The sequence below is a fragment of the Arvicola amphibius genome, chromosome 3, assembly GCF_903992535.2.
Source record: "Arvicola amphibius chromosome 3, mArvAmp1.2, whole genome shotgun sequence".
Classification (NCBI taxonomy): domain Eukaryota; kingdom Metazoa; phylum Chordata; class Mammalia; order Rodentia; family Cricetidae; genus Arvicola; species Arvicola amphibius.
This window is the reverse complement of record NC_052049.1, coordinates 124,241,419-124,266,609: the sequence shown is the minus strand read 5'-3', so window position 1 is coordinate 124,266,609 and position 25,191 is coordinate 124,241,419. Positions and strand designations below refer to the sequence as shown.

At 42.4% G+C, this 25,191-nt stretch overlaps 1 protein-coding gene across 1 annotated transcript; it reads left to right on the top strand.

Annotated features, from left to right (window-relative positions):
• The first annotated feature begins 112 nt into the window (after nucleotides 1-112).
• On the top strand, nucleotides 113-23,862 carry Tspan3 (tetraspanin 3). The gene is made up of 7 exons (XM_038324389.1): nucleotides 113-308; nucleotides 14,087-14,278; nucleotides 14,516-14,590; nucleotides 15,089-15,190; nucleotides 16,010-16,162; nucleotides 16,409-16,492; nucleotides 23,032-23,862. The coding sequence occupies exons 1-7, from the start codon at nucleotides 246-248 to the stop codon at nucleotides 23,122-23,124; spliced, it is 762 nt and encodes a 253-aa protein (XP_038180317.1). The 5' UTR covers nucleotides 113-245; the 3' UTR covers nucleotides 23,125-23,862.
• The last annotated feature ends 1,329 nt before the right edge of the window (nucleotides 23,863-25,191 follow it).

Genomic DNA, 25,191 nt, shown 5'->3' with positions numbered 1-25,191 from the left:
AATTGGCTGAAGCGGCCGCAGACGCGAGGCCCGGTTGCCTGGGAACGGCCTAGGGGGGCTGCGGCGGGCGGCACGCAGCCGCGAGGTGCTTGCTGGGGCGGTGCGCGGCGGCGCGCGGCGGCGCGGGGGTCTGCGGGAACGCGGCTCAGGCCCAGCACTTCTCCGCCGAGCCGCCGCCGCCATTGCCTGCTCGCTCGGTGAGCGCCGCTCCGCTCCGCTCGCCCAGCCGGGCCTCCGCCGGCACCATGGGCCAGTGCGGCATCACCTCCTCCAAGACCGTGCTGGTCTTCCTCAACCTCATCTTCTGGGTGAGCTGGCGGGCGGCCCCAGCCTCGGGAGGCCTCTGCGCGGAGCGGGTGGACTGGGAGGGCGCGGGAGCCAGCCAAGGGCTCGCCCGGGCCCTGCGGCCCTGGTTGCCCTTTGGTGGGGTCTTTCCCGGTCCCGACGGAGGTCAGGGCGGTGCACACCGGAGGGCTCGGGGACTCGGGCCTGCTGGCACGGTGCCAGGGCTACGCGGGTCGCCACGGTCGGAGCAGCCTGTGGGACGCTCGGCTGGCTCCCGGGGCCGAGTCTGTCGGGATGCCAGGCCTGAAATGGGACACTGCCCAGTGAGTCGGGTTCCTCTGTCTTTGTCTGAGCCCTCCCAGAGCCGGTGGCAGTCCCAGAGTCGTGTAGCAGCTACGCGGGGACGCCGGTTGAGTCCTGGGCCAGGAATTTCGGCTTAGAGCTCTTTGTGTAGAGTTGGGTGGCTGGTAACCAGCCCAGAAAACTGAAAGAATTCAGCCTGAGACAGCAAAAGCATTTCTTTGATCAAGAAAATTGCTATCGCGGGGTTGAGTAGCCAGCAGTTATAAAGCCTTTTAAGTGTTTCAGCTGCCATGAGATTTTTAAAGCAATGAACTCACTTTTTATGAAAGGTTGCTTTTGCTTTTTTCCCCCGTACGTGCCCTAGGGAAGAAGTGTTTATAGCCGGCCTATCTTGTGGTCAGGCCCTTATCTCACCCGGGGTTTTGTAGTAACCTGTTGTTCCTTGACTCTACCTCTTGAATTCTGGACTTTGCACCAGGAAAACTCTTTTTAAGCGTATCCTCCATCACATCTTTTTTTGTTTTATTTAACAATTAGCACAGAACAGCTCAGCAGTAGAACAGGGTTCAGCCTGTTTGCCCCATCCTGTAAGGGAAAGTTTGTAGTGTAATGCAGGACAGCGCACATCCTAGTGCCGGGTGCTTTCTGGTTCATTAGTAGTTATGGGCACACTACTGGCGATTTGCGACCTGACTGACCCTCATGTCCTCAGGCTGGTCTCATTATAGCACTTGCCCCGGGCAGTTTTCTCTGTCCACAGTACCCAGAATGTTCTTTGAACAATTCCACTGACCGTACTGTAGTATATCATCATTTCCCACCCCACCCCCATTCCCGGAATTCAGCGCCTACCTTGGAAAATATGCACACTTATTCTGGCAAGAGTCTTCCTATTCCTCTTGCCCCTAACAAAGAATACAACCTTTTCTATCCCGACTGCCGGCCGCTAAATAGGCTATTCTGGATAACTAGGCCCTTAGCTCTGTGGTTGTTTGTGCTGAAGACGCATCTTAAGATTCAGACTGAACTTCTTGAAATCACCTGTGTGGCATTGGGATTCCTGAGATTTTGTTTCCAATTTAGAACAGATGTTCCTGATCCTTTAAATTACATGGCTGTTAAAGAGGAAAAATATTTTTAGAGACCCCCAAATGAAAAACACTTTGTAGCTAATGAGATACCCCTGGCCTCCTACCTCTCCAAGATCCACCTGCCTTCACCTCCCCAGTACAGGGATTAGTGAAGGCTACCACACCTGGTTTGATGTGGATATTTGTATCCACCTCAGTTCTTATGGATATTTGTATTCATAATAATTCCTTTGGAGGCCTGCCGGTGGTGGGGCACGCCTTTAATCCCAGCACTCGGGAGGCAGAGGCAGGCGGATCTCTGTGAGTTCTAGACCAGCCTAGTCTACAAGAGCTAGTTCCAGGACAGGCTCCAAAGCCACAGAGAAACCCTGTCTCGAAAAACCAAAAAAAAAAAAAAAAAACCTTTGGAGTTTATGCAAGTAACTATTTGGTTTTGAAGAATATTTATTAGGTGAATTCTAGGCCAAGCACACTCAGAGCCTAATTGTTTGTGTTAATGTGAGAAAACACTGGGAATACAGAGCTGTTTTCTTTAGTCAAAAATATTATTTATTATATAGCAACATATATAATACCAGTTAATTATTCTGAGTGCTTGTTTATGAATTCTTGGAAATTGTATATAAGTATATTCACCCCAGTGAAAGTTAATGCTGCGAACTGCTTAGTGAGTGTTGCTGAGGCCAACATCATATTGTTAATTTAGTATACTTTTACCTGAGATAGTAATAGTAAAAACTTCTGTGAGCTTTGAGAAGGAAGGTGAGCAGAAAATCCATGGTGTGGTGGAGGCAGCAGTATTTAGGCGCATCTCCTGACAGTGTTGGCTTGTAGGCAAACCTGGAATCGGGCAGTACTGATAATGCCCAGTGCCTCCTGCTTGCCCGTCATCAGAGCTTACACGAGTGTCATTTAGCTGGGAGTATTGCTGTGTGTATTACAGACAGGAGCATTAAAGCTTGGGGAGCTGAGGGAGCACACCTAAGATGTGGCAGGGCCTGTTTTCAAACCCAGGTGGCTGAACCATTGCTAGAGCCTGTGGTGTTGGAGGAAGTTGTGACTTGAACAGATTTGGAAAGGGCATGAGGCTCGGGGACAATGGCTGTTAGGCCACATTAGAGGCTCCTTTCTCTAAAATGTACTAATTTTCACATTGGTAGAAACTGTACCCACACTTGAACTATATTCTTCAGCTCTTAAGAGCTTTGAAGAGTTTAAGAGTTTGAAGTCATGAAGGAGGAAGTACATTAAATTGTTAACAGATTTCATCTTGAGAAAGTGTAATACATTCTTCCCTTTATATTGAGGGTGTTCTTATAGGTGATCCCTCCCTCCCTATAATACCTAGAAATGTGTAACTGCAAGAATGAGGATCCTCTTCACAGACAGGATACACCAAACTTGCCAAGTTTAAATTTCCTTGGTCAGTTTGCTCACACTGCCTCTCACTGTTGGTACTGGCTGACCCTTGGTAGGTGTTAAAAGTTTAATTGCTTTGGCAGAACCTTATATCTTGATATACTGGTTCCTTTGGCAATCTGTCCAATGGACTGAGATATGGAAATAGTCATGCCAGTACTTGGGCTTTAAACAATCTGTCTGCCAAAGCTATTAATGTAGATTTAGTGTAGTTTGGGAGGTTGTATCTCTGAAAAGAGATACAGTTGCTTTCTTCTTATTTGTATGTTTGTGTGTGCATGCACGTGATCACCAGTATGATGCCACAACATGCGTGTGTGTGTGTGTGTGTGTGTGTGTGTGTGTGTAGGTCAGAAGACAACCTCATGTAGGTCAAGAGTTGTTTCCTCTTACCATGTGGGTCCTGAAGATGGAACAAAGGTAGTCACACTTGATGGCAGTGACCTGAAACAGCTATTTCAAAAATTCTGCTCTTTGGCAAACCCCCAGGCCATTAGGGGTTTATGGCTTAAATGATAACTTTTGACAAGTGAAAGGGCATACAATTTGTGTCTTAGATTTTTCTTTTTTAATGGCAATGCAACATTAAAACATGTTTTGAAAGTTAAAATTTTTATGTATGGATGTTTTGCCTGCATGTACATTTGTACACTTTTATGTCTGATGCTTGTGGAGGCCAGAAGAAGTTGTCCAATACCAAGTTAAGGACAGTTGTGAGCTGCGGTGTGGGTGCTGGGAATTGAACTCGGGTCTTGGAAGAGCAGCCAGTGCTCTTAACTGCTGAACCATCTTTCCAGTTCCAAATCTTCTGTTTTTGTAGAGTAGTAAAGCTTTAAATATAAATGTGTTAGTGCTTGGTTTGTGAGCATTTGTTAAAGGTTATGTGGGTTTGTGGTAAAAGGCTATATTTTGAAGGCTGTTATAATGCTTGTTGGTAAAATAATCCACTTTTGTACCGAGGTCAGGCAGGATTCTTAATTTACTAAGTTATTTGATCTGACCCAGGAGACTTCATCTGAAACATATTGAAATGAATAGGTTTAGCAAACCCTATTGGTTTTTGTGTGTGTGTGTGTTGAGTTCATGTATGAGCATACATGATTGTATCCCATGCATCTGTGTGGAGGTCAGATGTCAGTCTTCTTCCACCTTGTTGGAGACAGGATCTTTTTGTTGTTTGCCATTGCTTATATTACATTAGCTAGCCCACGAGCTCCTGGGATTCAGCATCTCATCTCATCAAAAGAGCACCAGGGCTTTGCCAGTTCTGCTTGGATTCTGGAGAGTCATACCTAGGGCCTCTGCCTGTGTAGCAAGCCCTTTAGCATGAACCATCTCCACAGCCCTTGATAACGTCTAATACTGCACTTTTATTCTGATAGGTTATTAGGTACTTAATCCAGTTCTGTGTTACACAAATTATTTTATCTGCCCTATCATAAAAACCACCCGGCTGGTATTTACTGTGCACATATTTATGTTAGGCGTTACAGGGGCTGTAGCAGAAAGCTTTGTCCATGCTGGTAGACGTCTACCCTTGTGTTTCTGTTTTGTCTGGTGTTTCATCTGTACTGAGAAGTCACGCTAAAACAACTCGTGGAGTAGGGAGATGTCTGTCCAGAATGTCCAGCGCCTGTGCTAGCGTGACTTATTCATGTGAAATAACCACTGTGCAAAGAGGGTAAACTGTGTAAAATGTATCCTGCTTTTAAAATAGCATACTTCCTGTGTGGATGTGTATAACTAAGGAAAGTTGCTTTATTAAGCAAATATAAACATTTGCACACCTGTTATTGCAGAAAAGTTCTAGAGAACTTTCAAGGGGAACAAGACAGGAGGTTGAAGACAAATGGGGAGAATACCACAAAGTTAAGCCAAGGTGATGTGGATGTGATCTGGTGGCCACTTGAGGTTGGCAGAGGCTTGTCTAAGTGTGGAATATAAGAAACCAGTTTGGAGGTGATTGTAAGAGGTGACTGACGAGTAGCTAGATCATAAAGCCAGGGTATACTTGGCATGTTCAAATTACCAAGTAAGAGCATATAGATTATGCTTCATGCTCTTGGTTCAGAACATGTAGTGAAAAGGGCTGGAGAGATGGATCAGCAGTTAAGAGCAATTGTTGCTCTTGCAGAGGACCCAGGTTCAATTCCTAGCATCCTCATGGTACCTCAGAACTATCCCTAAAACTCTAGTTCTGGGGGCTCTAATGACCTTTTCTAACCTCTGTGGGCACCAGGCATGCACATGGTGCACAGATGTACATGCAAATAAAACACCCACACATAAGATAAAAATAGACAGTTCTAAAACAAAAAGTTTAAAAGAGAAAGTAAAAGTGTTTCCAATCTTGTCACACAGACCTCCTTGAGTATATGCCCATTGTGTTCTGACATGTCCTCTGTCTGCATAGGCTAATATAAATAGGATATGTTGGTGTACTTTTGTTTCCTGTGCTTCTGTCTGTGTGACTGTTCTAAAAAGAGGATGTTGTAACACCTCTTCAGCCAACAGGCTGTTTATTAAGGTACTTTTTCAGTTTGTTAAGGAAAGAACTTCAACTTTGTTGGGAAGCAAATCATGGTGCATACTGTAAATATATTTAATTTTTTCCCTGGCTTTTCAAGACAGGGTTTTTCTATGTAGTCCCTGCTGTCCTGGAAATTACTCTGTAGACCAGGCTGGCCTTGGACCCTGAGATCCACCTGTTTCTGCCCTCCTAGTCTTGGTCTTAAAGGCTTCCTAGCTTCTCTTCATTTGTTTTTGATGTGTAGAGGTTTCTGACTCTGAGTTCTGAGTCATGTCTGTGGCCTTGAGTAATCGTTTAGGGCAGTGGTTCTCAACCTTTGTAATGCTGCAGCCTTTAATACAGCTCCTCACGTTGTGGGGACCCCAACCATAACATTATTTCATTGTTACTTTGTAACTGTAATTTTGCTGTTATGATTGTAAATATCTGGTATTGACAAATGCCAACCCAAAGGGGTCGTGACCCACAGGTTGAGATCTGCAGATTTAGGTAGACCTTAGAGCCTTAGGAGAGCTCTGTGATTACAGTTTGAGGATGAAGTGGGGTTTTGTTTGTTTTTTGTTAGATTTTTTATTTGACAAATAATACATTTTATTTACTTCTCTTTTCTTGTGTCAGAACTGAAACTGTCAGCTGACTGCACGATGCATACAATCTTTTACTACACAGTACCACAGGATGACGGGATTTTAAATCTCCTTTAGAATATATATCTTTTAGAACTGGATGGTGTCTGTGCACACCTTTAATCCCAACACTTGGGAGGCAGAGGCAGGTGGATCTCTGAGTTCATAGAGTTCTAGGGCAGCCAGTGCAGCACAGAGAAACCTCTGTCTTGAAAAACAAACAACCCCAAAAGAATGCTTATCTTTTAGAATATTTCTTGTTCTTTGAAGTGTTTTAATGAATTTAAGCTATAAAATCTGATTCTAGCTAAGGTTTTTTGTTGTGGTTTTCCCCAGAAAATCCCATAAACATTTCCTTGGCTCCAAACAGGTACAGTGTAAGAATCATGCAGTCGGTCAGCAATGATGTACTAGCTACTCTGCCGACCTCAGCACAAGGTCATTTCTGCTGCTCAACTGGTGGGAGAGGGGAGGGAGTCTTAACCAAGTTTCCTATCTCTGAACTCATCCAGAGATTTATATCCATGGATAGGTCTTTCTTCAGAGATGTGATCTTAATCGTTATTAAACATATAATGAACAGATTTCACAACTATAAATTGTCAATTTGTCATGATAAAAGTTATATTTAGCTTGATAAAATCTTTTCTTCCTGCTCATCTTCTTCCTCACACTCTTTTAAATAGCTTAACATTCAGTAGATGAGAAATGTGCTTATGTATTTGTTTTTAATTTAAGGAGACTATAGTTGACATGTATTTTACATAGTTGCTGCTACTGATTTGAACACATAGCTAGACTTTAACATGAGAAAGCTTAAGCACTCCAGACTCCTAAAATAACTGACTTTTTATAGTTAGAGTGGGCTGGGGCAGCTAAAGGTTTCAAACACAAGTTCAAACTCCTTGATTTACAGCTGGCTTCAGGATTGTCTGAGGCCTTTAGTCAGTCTCCAGTTTCATTGCTGTCTGAACTGTGGGACTTTCAACTGATAGGTAGGCATACACAGAATTAATTGGATCAACAATGAGTATGAAAGACCAAATGAAAAGTAAAAATACAGTAGAATTGAGGAGCATGCCCTTTTTAATGTCATCAAAATAACAATTTAAGAGGATTAAAATATTTAAGAATAGTGGCAATGATGTCAGTGATATTGATTGCAAAAGTAGCTTGACACTGCAATCCAAGTAGGCTTTGAGAAAGGGTTTTTTTTTTTTGTTTTTGTTTTTTTTTTACAATATAAAGAATGTGTGCTGGAAGAAGTATCCATCAGAAAACATTCAAAGGCTGAGTCAAAGTCAGACCTCAAACAGCAATAAATGGGAGCAGTTGACAGGCACCCAAAGTGTGGGAATGAAGAGAGACCTAGTTTATATGTTTAAAGACAGACAGATCTAAGAATCTGGAAAACAAAACAGCATGGGCTTAATTTTAGACATAACTTTAAATATATGTCTGCAAGTATGTGAATATATATATATACATGAAAATATTTAAACATATTAGAACTAAACACTCATAATTTTATCTTTCAGACAATATCAACTTTTTCTTAAAAATATTTTGATGCTAAAATACGTAGTTTTCCCCTTAATGCACCGTACTTAATGCATATACTACGTTGTATTTTCAGTGTTCGAGGCTATAATGCAAGCATGCCCTTAGACTTTGGGTTCTTGCTTTTGCTGTTGCCATTTTGTGATGGTATTCTGACAAATGAACAATCCTAGAAGCGATGTTACTATATAGAAATGCTGTCTAGTAAAGTTGATATGTGTTGTGGATTGTTTCCCAAAAACACACTTTTGTATTTCTCTATAATCCCTCTGGTATACATTGAATTCTGCTTTACTTCTTTACTGACCAATTTGTCAAATAGAAAATTATGTCATTGTCGTAGTAGCTTCAGAAGGTCTTATGTAGAAGTAATCTTGATTTCTGAAAGAATTGAGTGTCTTTGGGATAGTCTTTTTATTGCTGTTGTTTTTGGAAAGATGGCAAGAAAATAAATGAAATAAGTTAAGGGGTAATTATGTACTTACTTAGTAGAGGAGTAATGCCTAGTGACATGAACCATTTTATCAGAGTAAGCCTGAGTGGAACAAAGATTTTACAATTTCTAAAGTAGTCTTGATGGCAGGAAGGTAAAGTTTTGGGAAGGTTTCTTTCAGAGACAGATTGTACAGAATCACCAATAATTCCTTGCAGGAAAATAGTGATGTATATATAAATCTAACATGGCTGCACAGGAAATGCAGAATTAAATGTGTGTGTTGAATGTTTCTGATTCTCCCCTTCTTTGAATTTTGCTTTTTATAATACCTAGAGTACATAGTACTTTGCTCTCCTCTGTTTCGTCTTACCCAATCCCTATTCTTTATCAGTTGATTCTTTGAGGCAAAAATCACTCTGAAGGAGCAATTTATACAGAATCTTTAGGCCCTGAGCTTTGAGGTCAATGAAGTTAAGATAGACCCTGCTCTGCTCTGTATTGATCCATTGTTGCCGTGGTAGTAGACATGATCACTGTGTCTCTGACACACCTTGCCCTCGGAGTGACTTCTCTTTGCCTCATACTCATTCTGTGGGATGCTTCCATTGTCACGGCTCTGAATTTCCATGTGGATAAACTGGCAACAGAACAATTTTATCTCCCAGTTTTAAACAGTTCTGTTTAGTTTTAAGTTGCCAGTTTGCAGAGGTAGGTCTTAGAGAGCTTGGACAATGAGGGAATAGTTCTGTGGGTTTTAGGATTTTATTGGCTTGTCTTTTTTTTTTTTTTTTTTTTGCTCCTGCCAGAGAGTTGAGTTAACCCCCCACTAATAACAAAAACCACCAACCTTGGTTAGTAGACATCAAGACAGCAATGTTATGTAAGAGTGAAGTTTCTTACATGAACACATTCACACTTGTGTAGATGTAGAGAAAATTAAAAGGATAGAATTAGTGTCACACTTTTGAAACTTGTAAGAGCTCAGTTTATAGAGGAATAATGCAGTTAACAGAAAAACACCTAAAGTTTTAAACTTCCGTGACTTAATATAAAACATGGGCAAAGTAAAAGAATGGTTATTCTCCAAAAACCTTAGCCTTTCCCCTAAATTTCCCTGTACTTTGTAAAAAGGATGCTTATTTTTAGTACACTGCCCTGGCACAGATCCTCCTTATAGGCCCAGATTCTCTCAGCGGTGACCTGACCTGTCAGAGGCTTCCATGTTCCACAGTGCCCTGCCCTACTGCTGCTCCCTCCCTCCCTCCCTCCCTCCCTCCCTCCCTCCCTTCCCTGCAGCTGCTTTGTTGGCAGAGCCCTGGTCCAATCCCCACTGCCCTGCAAACAGGATTTAAACAAGCTCACCTTTTAATTTTATGTAGCTTTTCAAATAATGCCTTGTCTGTATTAATAATCGGAGTGACTACAAGGTTCCCATCACTAGTAAGAATTATTTATGCTCTTCCTTGAACTGACCATGCAAATTATTATCTCGTTTGGCTATTTTTTATTTTTGTTTTTTATGCTAATGGGCATCATTATGGCAGATACTTAGAACTGTTTAGTTTTCTCGGCCACTATTTGAAATGAACAGCTACTCTTTTCAACATCATTTATAAGAAACAAGCACCCTGTTTATGCTGTGCTCTCAGCAGTGAGCACAGTGTTACTTGGTGTGTCTGTTACCATACTTCCTACTGATGTTGAAGAAGACACTGTTACAGTCTCCTCTCCTGTGAACATTGCCTGTTGAATGGTTTCCAGCACAGACTGAGTCATCTGTCATCTTTCAGACAATAAGCTGTATTTACAAGTGGGGTCACCTACGTTGCCTTCCATTGGGTTTGCTGCATCTAGTTCTGGTTTGTTTTTTCTACATTCTTGTCTGTAGTTTCATGAGTGCCTGCCTCACTCTGGTCAGAGTGGGACAGCCCAAGAGACATTTCACTTGACCCATTCCCAGCTGTACTAAGTGTGAGTTTCATAGGAATCTCTTTAGGCTAAAAGCTCATTTTGTTTCTAAAATGCAAGGGTTCCTCAGTGCTCTGTGCTGTATATTTTTGAGATGTATTAACCTCTTGTTATATTTTGATTCAGGTTTATTTAGGTTAAAACTTCATTTACTAGCTGGACTTAATGACACAATTGGTTAGTGTACTATATAAAGTAAAAAAAAGATTTAATTTTTATTTATTTAAGATTTATTTTTATTTTATGTGCACTGGTGTTTCTTCTGCCTGTGTATGTAAGAGGGTGTCAGATCCCCTGGAACTAGAGTTTCAGACAGTTGTGAGCTGCCCTGTGGGTGCTGGGAATTGAACCTGGTCCTCTGGAAGAGCAGCCAGTGCTCTTAACTGCTGAGCCATCTCTCCAACCCAGGGGTTTACTTTTAATTGTGCTGTATGTGCACATACACACATACATGTAGATGTGGTTGTCTGTGGAGACTGGAAGAGGGTCCTGAATGGCCCAGGACAGGGACAGGTGTAATAGGTAGTTTTAAGCTGCCCAGTATGGATCCTGGGACAGACTTATATTGCCCTCTGGAAGCGCAGTACATACTCTTAATCACTGAGTATCACTCTAGGGCTGAACTCACTTTAAAACAACATTTGTATTTTTATTTTTATATTGAGGGTGTTGGGGTGAGCATATGTACATGAGTGCACAGGCCTGCAAAATCCAGAAGAGGATGTTGGATCCTTTGGAGATGTGGGTGGCAGGAACTGAACTCGGGTCCTTGGAAAGTAGTGTGTGCAACTTTCCAGTCACTACCACCTCCCAGATTTCATTTTCATTTAAACTTTTTTGTTTTGTTTTTGAGATGTATGCCACAGTTTCCACTCAGCCCCCACCCCTTCTTTTTGAGGCAGGGTCTCACTGTAGTCCTTACCTACCTTGAACCACTGTGTAGATTTAGGCAATCCTTGAACTCATAGAAACATGCCTGCCTCTGCCTTCTGGGTGCTGGGCTTAAAAGCATGGCCACCACACCCGCCCCTCCCCCTCCCCACAAGCCTTTTAAGAAATAACTCTATAGGAACAGTTCTTGTGTAAAGTTTGTTTAGTGAAAGCAGTGAGTACAGCTTGATTAATTCATGAGTTTAAAGACTGAATTAGTTGCTTTAGTAAAATGTTATTATATATATACATACAATATATATGTTTGTGACTATATAATGTACACATGTAGTTGAGAGAACGCTTTAATAAGACTTTTTTACAGAGTCCACATACTTCCAAACTGTTAAGCCTCATCTTTTTTTCTCATCTCACAGTGTACCCCAAAAGCAGATATGTAGTTGTGAATTCCAGCAGGTCCAGTAGCATTGTTTAATGGTAGACTACAGATTGTGACTTACACTCTTTTCTAGAGGTGATGCCCATTGGAGTCTAGTAAGCGCAATTAGATACCATTGTATTTAAGTAGTGAACTGAAAACTGAGCACACCAGCTAACGCCTCCTGTCCTTTCCGTGGAGGTGGAGGGTATGGTGAGGTTACTCTGTAAACTTCCATGATACTTGCTTGTGTCAGGCACTGCTTGAAGTGATACATATGATGCAGGGCTGAAAGAGAAACAGACACAGTTTGTGCCCAGGAGGTATATTAAGAAATGCAGTTAAATTGAGACATTGTTAAAAACGCCCTGTTTGTATTCTTGGGGCAGTAAGAGAACGGATGAGGGTGAGTAGTTAGGAAAGGCTTCTCTAAGAACGCGGTGACCCTTAAGTTGCATCTGAATTAGTGGAACAGCAGCAGAGGTGAAGCAGGAGATGTGTTTATCAGGTTTGTAGTCTATGAAGGGTTATGGAGTCTTCAGAATGTAGAGACAAAACAGTTCAAATCATTAAAATTTGCATGTTATACCTTGCCCTGTTCATATTTTTAACAGTAATTCTCACAAAGAACATATTAAGGGACAGGGAGAGTCAGGGATTAAGAGGCAGGGTAGCCTAGGTTTAGACAAGCGCTGCAGTAAGGTGACTTCGAGGTGCAGTAAAGAGGCTGAGTGCAAGTTATCTGGACTTGAGGCAGAAATGAGGAAGTGTGACAGCACCCTGGAGCTGAAGAATCCGTCATGAGAGTGAGAAAAGAGCAGCCAGGGGAAAGAGAAGAAAACTAGCCATGGACAAGAGGTGATCTAAAAAAAGTCTCCATTCAGTTCGAGGCCAGCCTGGTCTACAAGAGCTAGTTCCAGGACAGGCTCATTCACATTTTATTATTCTTAATTATTCTTAGTACATTACTTCAATTATGAAAAATAGTTTACTGAATACACAGTAGGGTGGAGGGCGAGGCAGTACCAAGAGAGTACTGCCTGAAGTTTCTTTACATTAAAAAAATCTCTCTCTCTCTCTCTCTTCTCTCTCTCTCTCTCTCTCTCTCTCTCTCTGTGTGTGTGTGTGTGTGTGTGTGTGTGTGTGCGCGCGCGCGTGCGCGCATGTACATAAATCAGGTTACTGGGATCTTCTTTTTCCAGATCTGACAGTGATTGTAGTGATGTATTATAAGAAGACAGACGTGTGGGTGGTTCAGGCATACTGAACCTAATAAAACTACAGACTGAACTGAGTTTTCAGGGTCAGAGGATTGAGTGGGAATCTGTAGTGTTAACTGTGGAAGTGGTTTGCTAGTTTGAAGATTTATATGTTTAGTCTTTCACAGGTGTGAAATCACAGCTGTGTGACAGCTCTGCAAGTTCTGCTCCTTAGACAGCAGTTTAGCATAGCCCTGCCCTGTGTGCCTGTTTGTCTACGTGCTGGTAGCAGTAAGCACAGAGCGGGGCCCAGTGCTGGTAAAACCAAAAGTGCCCTGGAGAAGGGGCCTGGAGCTGGACTAGGCTTTCTGTGCTCACCTTCCCCGGAAGTGTTCAGCACCCGTGACTCCAAGTGTAGCCACAACACTGGTGGGAACCTGCTAAAAATGGAGAATCTCAGACCCTCTGAGACTGCTGAGTCAAAACCGGCAGCTTAATGAGCTCCTCAGGTGATTTTACTCACAAGAAAGTTTGAGGGGCGTGTTTCTAAAGAACAGGTAGATGGGAAAAGTTTGCAGTGTGCCTGAGCGTGGACTCTTTGCTTTACTGTCTCAGTCTCTAGGATAGCATATTTTGGGTTTCATGTTTACTAATACTTTTCTAAGAAAGCTAAATAGAGATTTTTTTTTAGTTATTTTGCCTGTGCGCAATCCCTAACTCTGTCCATTGTCTCTACTTGTAGAATACAGTTTAAGTGCATTCTTGTCATTGCTATTTATTCAAGTTAAATATTTATTTATATTTTTTTAAATATTTATTTATATTTTTTTTCTATTGAAAAATAGGTGAGATTTAGAAAATTTGCAACTTTATCTAGTAAAGAATTTTGCTGGGGTGGTAGTTCATGCCTTTAATTCCAACAGGTGGATCTGAGTTCCGAGGCCAGCCTGGTCTACAGAGTGAGTTCCAGGACAGCCAGGGCAATAATGAGAAACCCTTGTCTCAAACAGTAACAACAAAAGCATTTTTATTAGTGAACCAGGAATGCTTTAGCTTTTCTGATTTAAGAATGATGGAAAGTCTCAACCATAGCCTCTTGGGTTGAAGATGTGCTCAGTTGGTAGAATGTATAACATGAGAAAAGCCCTGGCTTAGATCCCCAGCACCACCTACACTGAGGTGATGGTGCCCGTGCTTGAAAGAGGAGGCAGGAAGAGCGGAAATTCCACGTCATCCTTGGGGATTCAGGGATGACCTTGAATACGCAAGACACATTCAAAGAAAATGACTTAGAACCCAGACAGGAGTAGGAAAAATTGCTGTGATGGTTCTCAGGCTAGGTTTCCATTTGCCTTTATAGGGGGCAGCTGGTATTCTCTGCTATGTGGGAGCCTATGTCTTCATCACGTACGACGACTATGACCACTTCTTTGAGGATGTGTACACACTCTTCCCTGCTGTGGTGATCATAGCTGTAGGAGCCCTGCTTTTTATTATCGGCCTAATTGGCTGCTGTGCTACAATCCGGGAGAGCCGCTGTGGGCTTGCCACGGTAAGTTAACCCATCATTCACCACATGTCAGACCATGGGGCTATTTCATCTGGTCCTCTTTCCTGAACTGAGAGCAAAGTTCTGTAGACGTAGACGCCTTGGTTCTTAAAGCCACACCAGAATGAACACATGCTTTAAACTTCTAAAGGTTGTCCCATATACTTTTCTTTTAATCAAGAAAACATTTACAACTATTTTTTTAATCTCTACCTAATTTCCGATGATTTTTCCTTACAGTTTGTCTTCATCCTGCTCTTGGTTTTTGTCACAGAAGTTGTTGTTGTGGTTTTGGGATACGTGTACAGAGCAAAGGTATGTGTTGTTCACTATACACGTGGGGCATTGGGGTTGCTTAAGCTTTTCAGGTGGCGTAGAGCAGCTTCATCTGGCCAGGGTCAGCATTTTATTTTGGCTTATTTCAGCAAAGCCACTGCTTTAAAATACCTAAAATTAATTAGCATTTATTTATAAAGCTTCTGTTCTTGACATAACCGATATTATTATTTTTGTAGACATTTGACATCCACATGTGGGGGGGCATCTCCTCAATACACAGTTGCTTTGCTCCTTCCAAGTGGTTTGTTTTGCTTGTCTCATTCGCGTAGTCTTTGCAAAGGCTATTAACCTATATGATTTAATAGGTCTGACTGTTTGCTGCTAGTTTGAATCTAACTGGAGCAGGAAGTCTCTTTCTTACTGTAAATGTACGGAGAACTTGGAAGCATGCTACTTAGGGATTGTAGTTGTAACCTTGACTGATGTTACTTTAAGCAGTATTTTCGAGGGATGGAATCTTTTCTTTTGATGCAGGTGGAGAATGAAGTTGATCGAAGCATTCAGAAAGTATATAAAACCTACAATGGTACCAACTCCGATGCCGCCAGCCGTGCTATTGACTATGTACAGAGACAGGTAAGCTTCCTTGAAGGCTGTCATGCCTGAGTCCACAGAAACTAGTTCTTCTCTTCCTGTGTATGTGGACTGTGTTTACCTCCACAGCTGTAAGAGAAGGTGTTCCTCCAGCTCTGCCTCCAAGTTTATTGTTTTTTATTGTTTTTGCCAGTCTTGTTTCAACTAATATATATATTAGTTGAATATATATATATATATACACATATATATATTCTTAAATTAAGTCACGCACATTTCAAATAAAACTTAAGCATTTTGCCATTGGAAGTGATATTTAACTCAAAGCTGGATATTTTAACATGTGAGGTGTGAGTATTTGGAGACTGAGATGGTTCAGTTGGTTCAGAAATGGTTCAGATGATTAGGATCACGTCCTGTTTTGCAGAGAACCTGAGTTTGGTTCCCTACACTCACGGGAACAGCTTCCAACCACCCCTAACTCCTGTCCCAGGGCATCTGACACCTGGCTTCCATAGTTCCCTGCACTTGTATGCCCATATCCACACACATACACAAAATCTTTAAAAAGTTTTTTTCCTTCTTTTTACTCGGTGTGTCTCTGACCTCGTGCATCTTGATCCATCATTTCCCGTCCTGCGCCCTCCTCCTGCCCTCTTCTTCAGTCACACTAACCATTTCTGAGTGCTCAGTTCATTTTCAGGTGGCTAGTGGCTGCACGTTGGACTGTATAGATGTAGCGTGTTCTTCGCTGCAGAAAGCTTTGCTGAAAGCACTGCTCTGGAGTAGTTGTTAAAGCTCTGCAGTGCACAGAGCTCAGCACAGACACCTGCGTTACCTAAGGAATCTCTCTCTTACCAGTTGCACTGTTGTGGAATTCATAACTATTCAGACTGGGAAAATACAGATTGGTTCAAAGAAACAAAAAACCAGAGTGTTCCTCTTAGCTGCTGCAAAGAGACTGCCAAAAGCTGCAACGGCAGCCTGGCCAACCCCTCCGACCTCTACGCCGAGGTGAGTTTGAACTGTTTTCACTGTCCGGTCACTGTCCTCGGCTTCTTGCAGTCTTTTCAACTTGACTGTCATGGCATTTCATTTCACTATAGATATTTTTAGTGTGTTATCTTTTGTTTTGATTGTGGCATTATAAGTGCTCTGATCGTCACAGTGTTTTCATTTCCGTTGCTGTCAGTGAGTAGGGATGTGTGTGCAGCGTTCCTCTGAGGAGCAGTCTAACCTAAACGCGCTGTCTGTTTGCAGGGATGTGAGGCTCTGGTCGTGAAGAAGCTACAAGAGATCCTGATGCATGTGATCTGGGCAGCACTGGCCTTTGCGGCCATTCAGGTGAGTAGGGCAAGCCAAGGAGCTGCGGCCAGAGGTGATTGTCTCCTCGTGTCACTGGCCCTCACTGTTTTCAGTAGTGAGTGAATCTTCGTGTGTGGGGGTAGCTTAGAAGTGATTCTGCACCAGCCACCAGTTCCCAAAATCTGGTCTCTGGATCTAGACCCAGAATGCCTTAAAGAAATCAGTGATCTTTATGGGAAGGAATTGTGTTGAGGAGTCTTTGCCTTATTTTCCTGTATTGATTAGTGATAACACCATTCAAAAACCAAACATGCCAGGGGCATTCCTGTGCCCGATTCTTGAAAAGGGGGTGTGTGTGTGTACATATATGTGTGTGCATGTACACACATATATATCAAGACCTTTAATACTACTCTCTTCTAAAAGGAACAGTTTTATTGCTTTATAGAAAAGGTCTCCCAGTAAGAATTGAGGCTCTACCCTTTTCTCTATTGGTGGATTTAGTTGTTTTAGACTTAGTATGTGTAAAGAAGAAGCCCTTGACATCACTTGGCACACACAGAGGTATGCTGTGCCAGCGTTGGTAGCCGAGGGAACCCATTTTTTCCTGCTCTGCTAGTGAAAATAGTCTTTGTATTCAAGTAGGTGAAATTATCTGGCAATTGCTTCATTACTTGCTTAATTGCCTTCCATCAGCTAATGCAACCCTCATCTCTTAGTCCCCCGGAAAGCTGTTAGGTTAGAAAGGACAACACTTTGCATGCAGCATAGCCATCTACATTCCCAGGTTCTCAGGTTTGTACGGTATATGTTATAAGTTCTGTTGGGCTAACATAATTGAGAATAGCCAACTGTTTGGAAAGCTTTTTTTGGTCAGAATCAGTTTTTGAGCTTTTTTTTGCTTTTCTGTTTGTTTGTTTTTGAGACAAGGTTTCTTTATGTAGCTTGGTGCCTGTCCTGGAACTTGCTCTGTAGACCAGGCTGACTCAAACTCACATAGATCCACCTGCCTCTGCCTCCCTGAGTGCTGTGATTAAAATTGTGCACACATCCACCTCCCAGCAGTTTTGAACAGTTTTTAAAAAGCTTTTAGGGACTGAAGAGATTGCTCAAGGTTGAGACCACTGGCTGTTTGTTTTTTAGAGGTCACCAGTTTCAATTCCCTGGCAACCACCTGGTGGCTCTCAACCATCTGTAATGAGATCTGCTGCCCTCTTCTGGCATGAAAGCATACATGCAGTCAGACCACTGTATACATAATAAGTATATTTTTTTTTAAAAAAAGCTTTTAGTTCTTGAAATAGGTTTCTGAGCACTCAATAATCTTATAAGCACCTTTTAATTGTTATGTTAAAGGCTGTGAACTATTACTTTAAATGTAAGTTGTTTGGCTTTCCTGATCTTCGCATATTTGAGCCAGAGAGCTGTTGTATTAATGGAAAGTACCTTTTAAAATGGCAGGGGGGGATTGTTTTACCTTTGCTGGTATCAAACAGCAATGAATGATCATTAAAAAGCCTGCTTTATATTTGCTATGGTCTCTGCCATCCTGAGTATTTACTTTGTGGTTTAGCATAGCAGTAATCTGGTGATCAACAGGGCTGTATTCCACATTTTGATTATGTATGCAAACACATTCATTTAGCTAAAGTGAATAAAATAGAGTAGTCTTCTCACGCAGAATTCTGGCCTGTGCATTCTTGGTGACTGTGATGTCAAAGCTGTACTTGTTAGAATACAGTAGAACGTTTGGGATTGTGATGGTTGTTGCTCGGGAAGTGTGCGGCTGTGCATGTGGAAGACTGATGGAAGGCTGTCTCGACAGCCATGCCCTGACTTAGTAGCTTATAAAGGTACATAAGTTTTGTTTCTTTGTTTTGTTTGTTTTGTTTTTTAGATGAACAAGGCTGAGTCAGGAATTCTGAGCTTTCACAGATTTAAAACCTAGTGGTTTGGAAAATAAAAAATTTTGGTTCAAGTAAAATAATAGATTTCCCCAATGTATTTTCTTTAAGAGTGCCAGTAAATGTTCTAAGGTTTTGGTATTCAGACTGTGCTATAGATTGTTGTTTTGAGTGTAGGATACTAATAATGACAGAGGTGACTCAATAGCTTTAATTTTTAAGATTTATTTATTTTATGTATATGAGTTTTTTATCTGCATGTATGCATTTATGCCAGAAGGGGGGACATCAGAGTCCACTATAGCAACCATGTGGTTGCTGGGAATTGAACTCAGGACCTTTGGAAGAGCAGGCAGTGCTCTTAACCACTGAGCCATCTCTAGCCCTGACACAACAGCTTTTATAGTTGTACATGCCATGGAATTTCCAGACTAGAAAAGAATGCTTAAAGGCCCTCCATTCCTTTCCCATTTGTCTTGTCACACAAACTAGGAAGAGTGCGGATAGTTATGACTGTCACACAGGTATGCAAAGCCAGAGCCTGGACTCTGGTTCCTTTGTATTCTGTTTCCAGTTACAAATCAAAGAATTGGAATTTTCAGATCACATTTGTAATTCTTCTTCAAACCATGACTAATTGGCGCTCTAGGTGGGTAGAATACAGAGAGAAAATGGCACAGTTGAGTGGATGCAGCAGAGACCAGGTTTGTTTCAGAAAGCCTAAATATTTATCATATATCCTTTAAGAGAAGTTTACAAACCCTTGCTCTAGCCTTGTTAAATTACCCACGTTTGTGTAGGACCAAAAAGAGCCCTGAAAAAGAAAACCCTAGCTGATTATTGTAATAGGATTTTTAATGTAAGCAAGAGGTTTGACCTTTTTTTCTTATATCCCTCATCAGCTTATTAATCAGCATGATGTTACATTTCTTTGCAAACAAACAAGTGATCAACTAGGAATTTTGTATTTGAAGTTCTAATAATAGTACAAATCAAGGTTTTGATTTGTTAAGATCTTGAGGGAGTGTGCTGAGCAGGCAGCATAGGGAAGATGGGTTGCCAGTCTCTTCAGTGATCATGCCTTTAAGGTGTAGCAGCCAAGAGCACACTTTACCAGACTAGGAAGCTGATAAAGTGCATGAGGACATGAGTTTGAGAGGTAGGGTGAGGATAACGGGGGCTGGAGAGATGACTCCGTGGTTAAAGAGCACTGGCTGCTCTTCAGAGGGCCCAGATGTGAGTCCCAGCACCCACATGTTAGCACACAATTGTTCGTAACTTCAGTTTCATGGACTCCTACCCTCTTCTGTCCTCCATGGTCACCAAGCACGCACATGGTACATAGAAATACATGCAGGCAAAACACCCATACACATAAAATCCCTTCTCCATCCCTTGGAGAAGCAAAGACAGGGGGTCCCTGGGGCTCACTGGCTAGTCAGCCTAGCATAATCAGCAAGTTCCAAGTCCCAATAAAAGACCCTGTCTCAATAAACAAAATGGAAGGCTCCTAATGGGTACTTGAAATTGATCTCTGACCTACTCACAAATGTACAAGCACATCCTCACATACCACAAACACATAAAACTTACAGGTGTGTGGTACACAGTTGTAATGCCAGCACTTGGGAGACTGATGCAGGAGGAACGGGGGTTCAAGGTCAGCTAGGGCACAATCCTAGTTTGAGCAAGAGCTTGTTTCTTAGAAAAACAAAACAACACAAAAGGCATGTTGGCACATAATTACATATATTTGTAGGGTACCATTTTATAATTCAGTACATATGTATATACTGTATAATCTCCAAATCAGATTATTTCTCCTTAAACAGATGTGGTACAAACTTTTCTGGTTCATTATAAAATATAGTGAGTTATAAACTCTTAATTATCCCCCCATTGCTACAGGGTGTTTTAAGAGCATCCTCCTTTCTAAAACCCCTCCATCCTTCATCCCTCATCCTTCCTGTTCTAATCTCTGGTCACCCCTGGTCTACCTCTCTCCAGGAGATCAACTTGGTTTCTGAATATGGGTGAGAATGTGCGGCATAGTTTTCTGCCATTCCACTAAATGTCCTCCATTTCTCGTGCTGCTGGATTTTAGGGTTTTGTTTTTGGTTTTTTTTTTTTTTTTTTTTTTTTTTTTTTTTTTTTTTTATGACTAGATAGTATTTTGTGTAAATACACATTTGGTCAATCTAAATTAGCTTTGAATTTTTAATTATTTTTTAACTTTAAAAGCACCTATTTGGAGTCAGTAAGATGGCTCACTGGTTGGTAAAGACGCTTGCTGTCAAGACAACCTGAGTTTGATCTGGAGACACATGTGGTAGGAGAGAACAGCTCTGCAGCTTGTACTGTGTCCTCCACTTGTGCTGCTCATACATTCATGCAAAATAAAAATGTAATTAAAAAAATACCTAAATTGACAAAAGTCTGTGTCTCTGTCTTGACCCTAGGGTTAGGGTTTCTGTGTGCACGTGCACATAGACCCTCTGCTCTGTTAGCCAGCCTGCTCTGAGGACTCCATGTCTTCCCTCGAAGGCTGGCTGGGCCTCCTGTCATTTATATGGGATCTGGGAATCCGAGCTCTGGTCTTCGTTTGCACAGCAAATGCCTTACGTGCTGGATCTCTCCCTAGGCCCCCTGAGCCTTTTGTAGAGACAGCTCACTCTGCTCAGTTTCTGTGGGCTCTTCTGCTAGATAAACACCAGTATTTGGGGGCGTTTAGAAGCTTACAGGATGCTGCTTTGGCCCTTGCTTTTTGTTTTGAGGTAGTTGTAGATTCCACCTTTAAGAAATGATTTTAGTTGAAATCCTTTGACTGCTTTGCCCACCTTGAATGACAACAGTTTACAGAGCTGTGAGGGTCCATGACCATTGTTCTCTAATCCGATCCAGGTATCTACACAGTTGTGTAACCTGAGTCGGTGTCTACGACTCACACCCCAGTTCAGGTCCCAGTGCCCCATATACTGGCTCACAACCATCCAAAACAACACCCTCTTCTGACCCCAGTGGGCACCAGGCATGTATGGGGTTCACATACATGTAAGCAAACCAAAGAAAATTTATTTACTTTAGTGGATGAATGTTTGCATGCATTCATGTGTGTGCTTGTTGGATCCCCTCACACTGGGGTTACAGATGGTTGTGAGCCACCGTATGGTGTGCTGGGTCCCCTGCCAGAGGCCATCCCATTTCCTCTGCCAGATCAGGAAGTGCTCTTAACCACTGAGCCATCTCCAGCACCAGTAGTATTAAAACAACGAGTGGAGAAACCCTGTCTAGAAAAACCAAAAAAAAAAAAAAAAAAGAAAAAAGAAAAAAAACAAAAAACAACGAGTGGTTTCAGTACCACGGCATTTCCTCCTGTTTCCTTTTTATAACTATCCTGCCCACCACATGCCTACTGCAAATGGGCTTCTAGCTCTAATACTCACCAGTTCAAAATGAATATAAAGAGAATCATGCAGTTTGTACACTGTTTCTCAAAAGCAGATGGGTATTATAGATCTACCCTGTTTCATGACTGTATACTCTCCCATTTAAGGGGATTCTTCAGTTGATGGTAAGAGGCAGTTCTCCAAGTCGTGGTTCCCTGTTGTGTGTGTCACGGTCTATTATAGTAAAGTGTGTGCTGTGAAACTGAAGAGTGGGGATCTTTGATAAGTATTGGTAGGTACTTTGCAATCATTTCTCAGAAAAGGGTGTTTCCAGTACAAAATGTTTTTTAATTTGTGTGAGAATACTTTCTTTCCACACCCCTACCTACATAGAATATCGTAGAACATCTTATTTGGCAGTTTGGGTTTTTTTTTTTTTTTTGAGATAGGGTTTCTCTGTGTAGCCCTGGCTGACCTGGAACTTGCTCTGTCGAGCAGGTTTACGTCAAACCCACAGAGGTCCACCTGCCTCTGCCTCCTGAGTGCTGGGATTAAAGGTGTGCACCACCACTGCCCAGCTGGAATCACTTTCTTTAATATTATAGTTTAATATGGTAACATGTCTTTTTTCTAATATGCTACTCTAGAAGAATTTAGCTAAAATGGAAAATTATGAAGGAGTAGTGGCCCTTGACAAGCAATATGTCTTAATGTCACAGAATCAAAAGTAGTAAATAATAAACAGAAGCCTTCAAAATACATTTTTGGCACTGGGACTGGCTTTCTACCATATTGAGTTTTTGTGGATTTTTGATAAAGCCTCTCCACCAAATCCAGATGCTTAAAGAGACACCATCAAACAGATTTCACTAGACTTGTGCTGCACAGCTTGGGAGCCACAGCCACATGTTAATTAAAGTCAAAGTACATCTTTGTAAAATACATCTCCTCAGTGGCAGTGGCTACATCAAGTGGCCACATGTGCACAGACTCGGGCCATCACCATAGACGCTGCTTTGGGGAGCACAGCTGTGTATTATTAGTGGGGAATCGTAATAAAAAGAGCCTTGGTGGTGCCAGCTCCACAGAGTTCCTGGATAGGAAGGCAGGAAGCTACGCTTAGTAGTTAGCCACTTCCACTAAATATCATGTGTTGGTAAGAAATTTCCTCTTTCATTGTTTTTTGACATTTTCGGGTCATTAAGACTTGAAATAACTTCATTGCCAATAAAGACGTACACGTTAGCCAAGTGGTCGTTGGCCATTTCATGTTGTTTTCTTCCTGCAGCTGCTGGGCATGCTGTGCGCGTGCATTGTGTTGTGCAGACGGAGTAGAGACCCTGCCTATGAGCTCCTCATCACGGGTGGAACCTACGCATAGCAGGCAGCACACGCCGGAGCTTATCTTTAATATCCTTGTTCTGACCTGGAAGGTGAATTGAGCAGGCCTGTGGCAGTTGGCTCCTGAGTTCATCTAGTCAAAGCACATGTACACTGGTGTTGGACACAGCTTGGCATCTCATGTACCCACCTCTGGCTTTCTCTTCCTTGTTCTCGCTGACTTTCCGTGCTCTTAATCTCAGAACCATTCACAAGTTTTGTAGTGTGGTAGAACTAAAGGAGGGTGTGGGCCTGCTTCTGTCGCCTCCAAGGAGTAATGGGACAATGTTGTAGCACTGGGCCCTTTCGTCTTCACAATGAAAACTCTTGGCCAAAGGTTTGGGGGTGAGAGGGAGGACGCCAGCTGTCTGGTGTCCCTCATCAGTGTCCTTTTAAAGAATATATACTATAGTACAGTAACATAGCAGTTGTACAAAATGGCTAACATAGATTTTAGAATCATACAGTGTGTCTTTGTTCATCTTCAAAATCAGAGACTGATCTTTGAAACTAGTGGTTTTTAATCAAAGCTGGCTTTATAGGAGGACTATAATGTATGCACTACTGTTTTAAAGCAATTAGTGTGGATGTGTGAGTTTCTGTGTGATTGAACCCATTCATCATCAGTCTTAAACTCGTTAGAGATAATGTACCCATGTAGACTAGCAAAATAGTATGTAGATGTGATCTCGATTGTAAATAGAAAAATTTAATTCAATAAACTCTGTATCAGCCCTCACCATGTAGTTTTTAATTATTTGGGGATATTTCCGTTCCAGAGCAGCAGTATAATGTTTCAAATGCTGCTGTTGCCTGCAGTTTGTCGTGATTTGCGGTGTTCATTATTTGCTGCCAGATTCTAAAGGTCGTGGTGTTCAGCAGAGCACAGGTGCTTTCTAGAGTATTTTAGAAGAGCTGCTGTGTGCAGGGCCTGGGGGGACACAGTGACGGCATCGTCCTCGTCCCAAGGAGTTTGAAATCCTAGCACAGGAGACAGAGGAGCAGGGAAATTCCGTCAGTGCAGTGATGGTAGTGTAAATCAGGGCCCAGAGGAGGCACCCAGAGATGGGGGTTTAGTGACGTCACTTAGAAGCTGGAGAGGCTCTGTGGGACCTGGGGAGGATGCACAGGCTGTCCAGGTCCTCTGGTCTTACAGGCCTGCCCTGATGGTCCCTGTGGCAGTTGGAGGGAATGTGATGAGGTGTCCAGTGGGGTGGTACAGTAGAGCTCTGTTGGGGACGACCGGAAGAGGAAATGGCAGAGCTTACACTGCCTGCATGTGAGGCACAGGAGAGGAGAGCACTAGAGATGAATCTCAGATTTCTGGCTCAGTCAGCTGGGGAACTAGCCAGTCACAGAAATAGAGGACAAATAGGGACCATGTCTAGGGCTGAATTCATGTTAAGCATGGGGCCTTTCAATTTTGAGTTACCTGAATATTTTTTAAGTCTCCTGAAAATGGAGATGTGCCACGAGGTGTTGAGCCTAAATCCTGTGGAAGCAGCACAGGCTTCCCCTATTTCAGAGCTACCAGGATTCATGATTTGTTCCTGACCTCTGTCCCAGTCCCTCTTGTGACCCTTCACTACAGCCGCCTTCCACAGCACGGTCGCTGTAGCTGTTGATAACTGTTCTATGGATCTCCTGTCACAGGTTGAGACCCAGCCTAGCAATATGGAGTCAGCAACATCAGCTGCTCTTTCTGTACAGCCAGCTCTGGAGTAGGGACAGCTTTATTAGTGTGCCGGTGGTAACCACTCTTTGAACAAATTCCACACTCCTTTGATGCTCACACTTAACTGTTTCCTTGCATGGGGGAGTCAGGAGCTGGGGAATCATTGGGTGGTTCATTCTTGCCCCTGCCAGCTTTACATGTGTTTTCCTCTTGGCCTGAGAATCACCAGGGGAAATCTCTGTTGGCCGGTGCCCTACAAATAAACTTCTGCCAGCTCTTTGCACCTGCAGTCTTCATGGTCCCGTGTGTGGCAGAGGTCAGTGCTTACCTTTCAGAGGCAGAGGAGCTGTACAGAATGAGCTCCTGGGAGCCAGTATCTCTCAGCTATCTGCA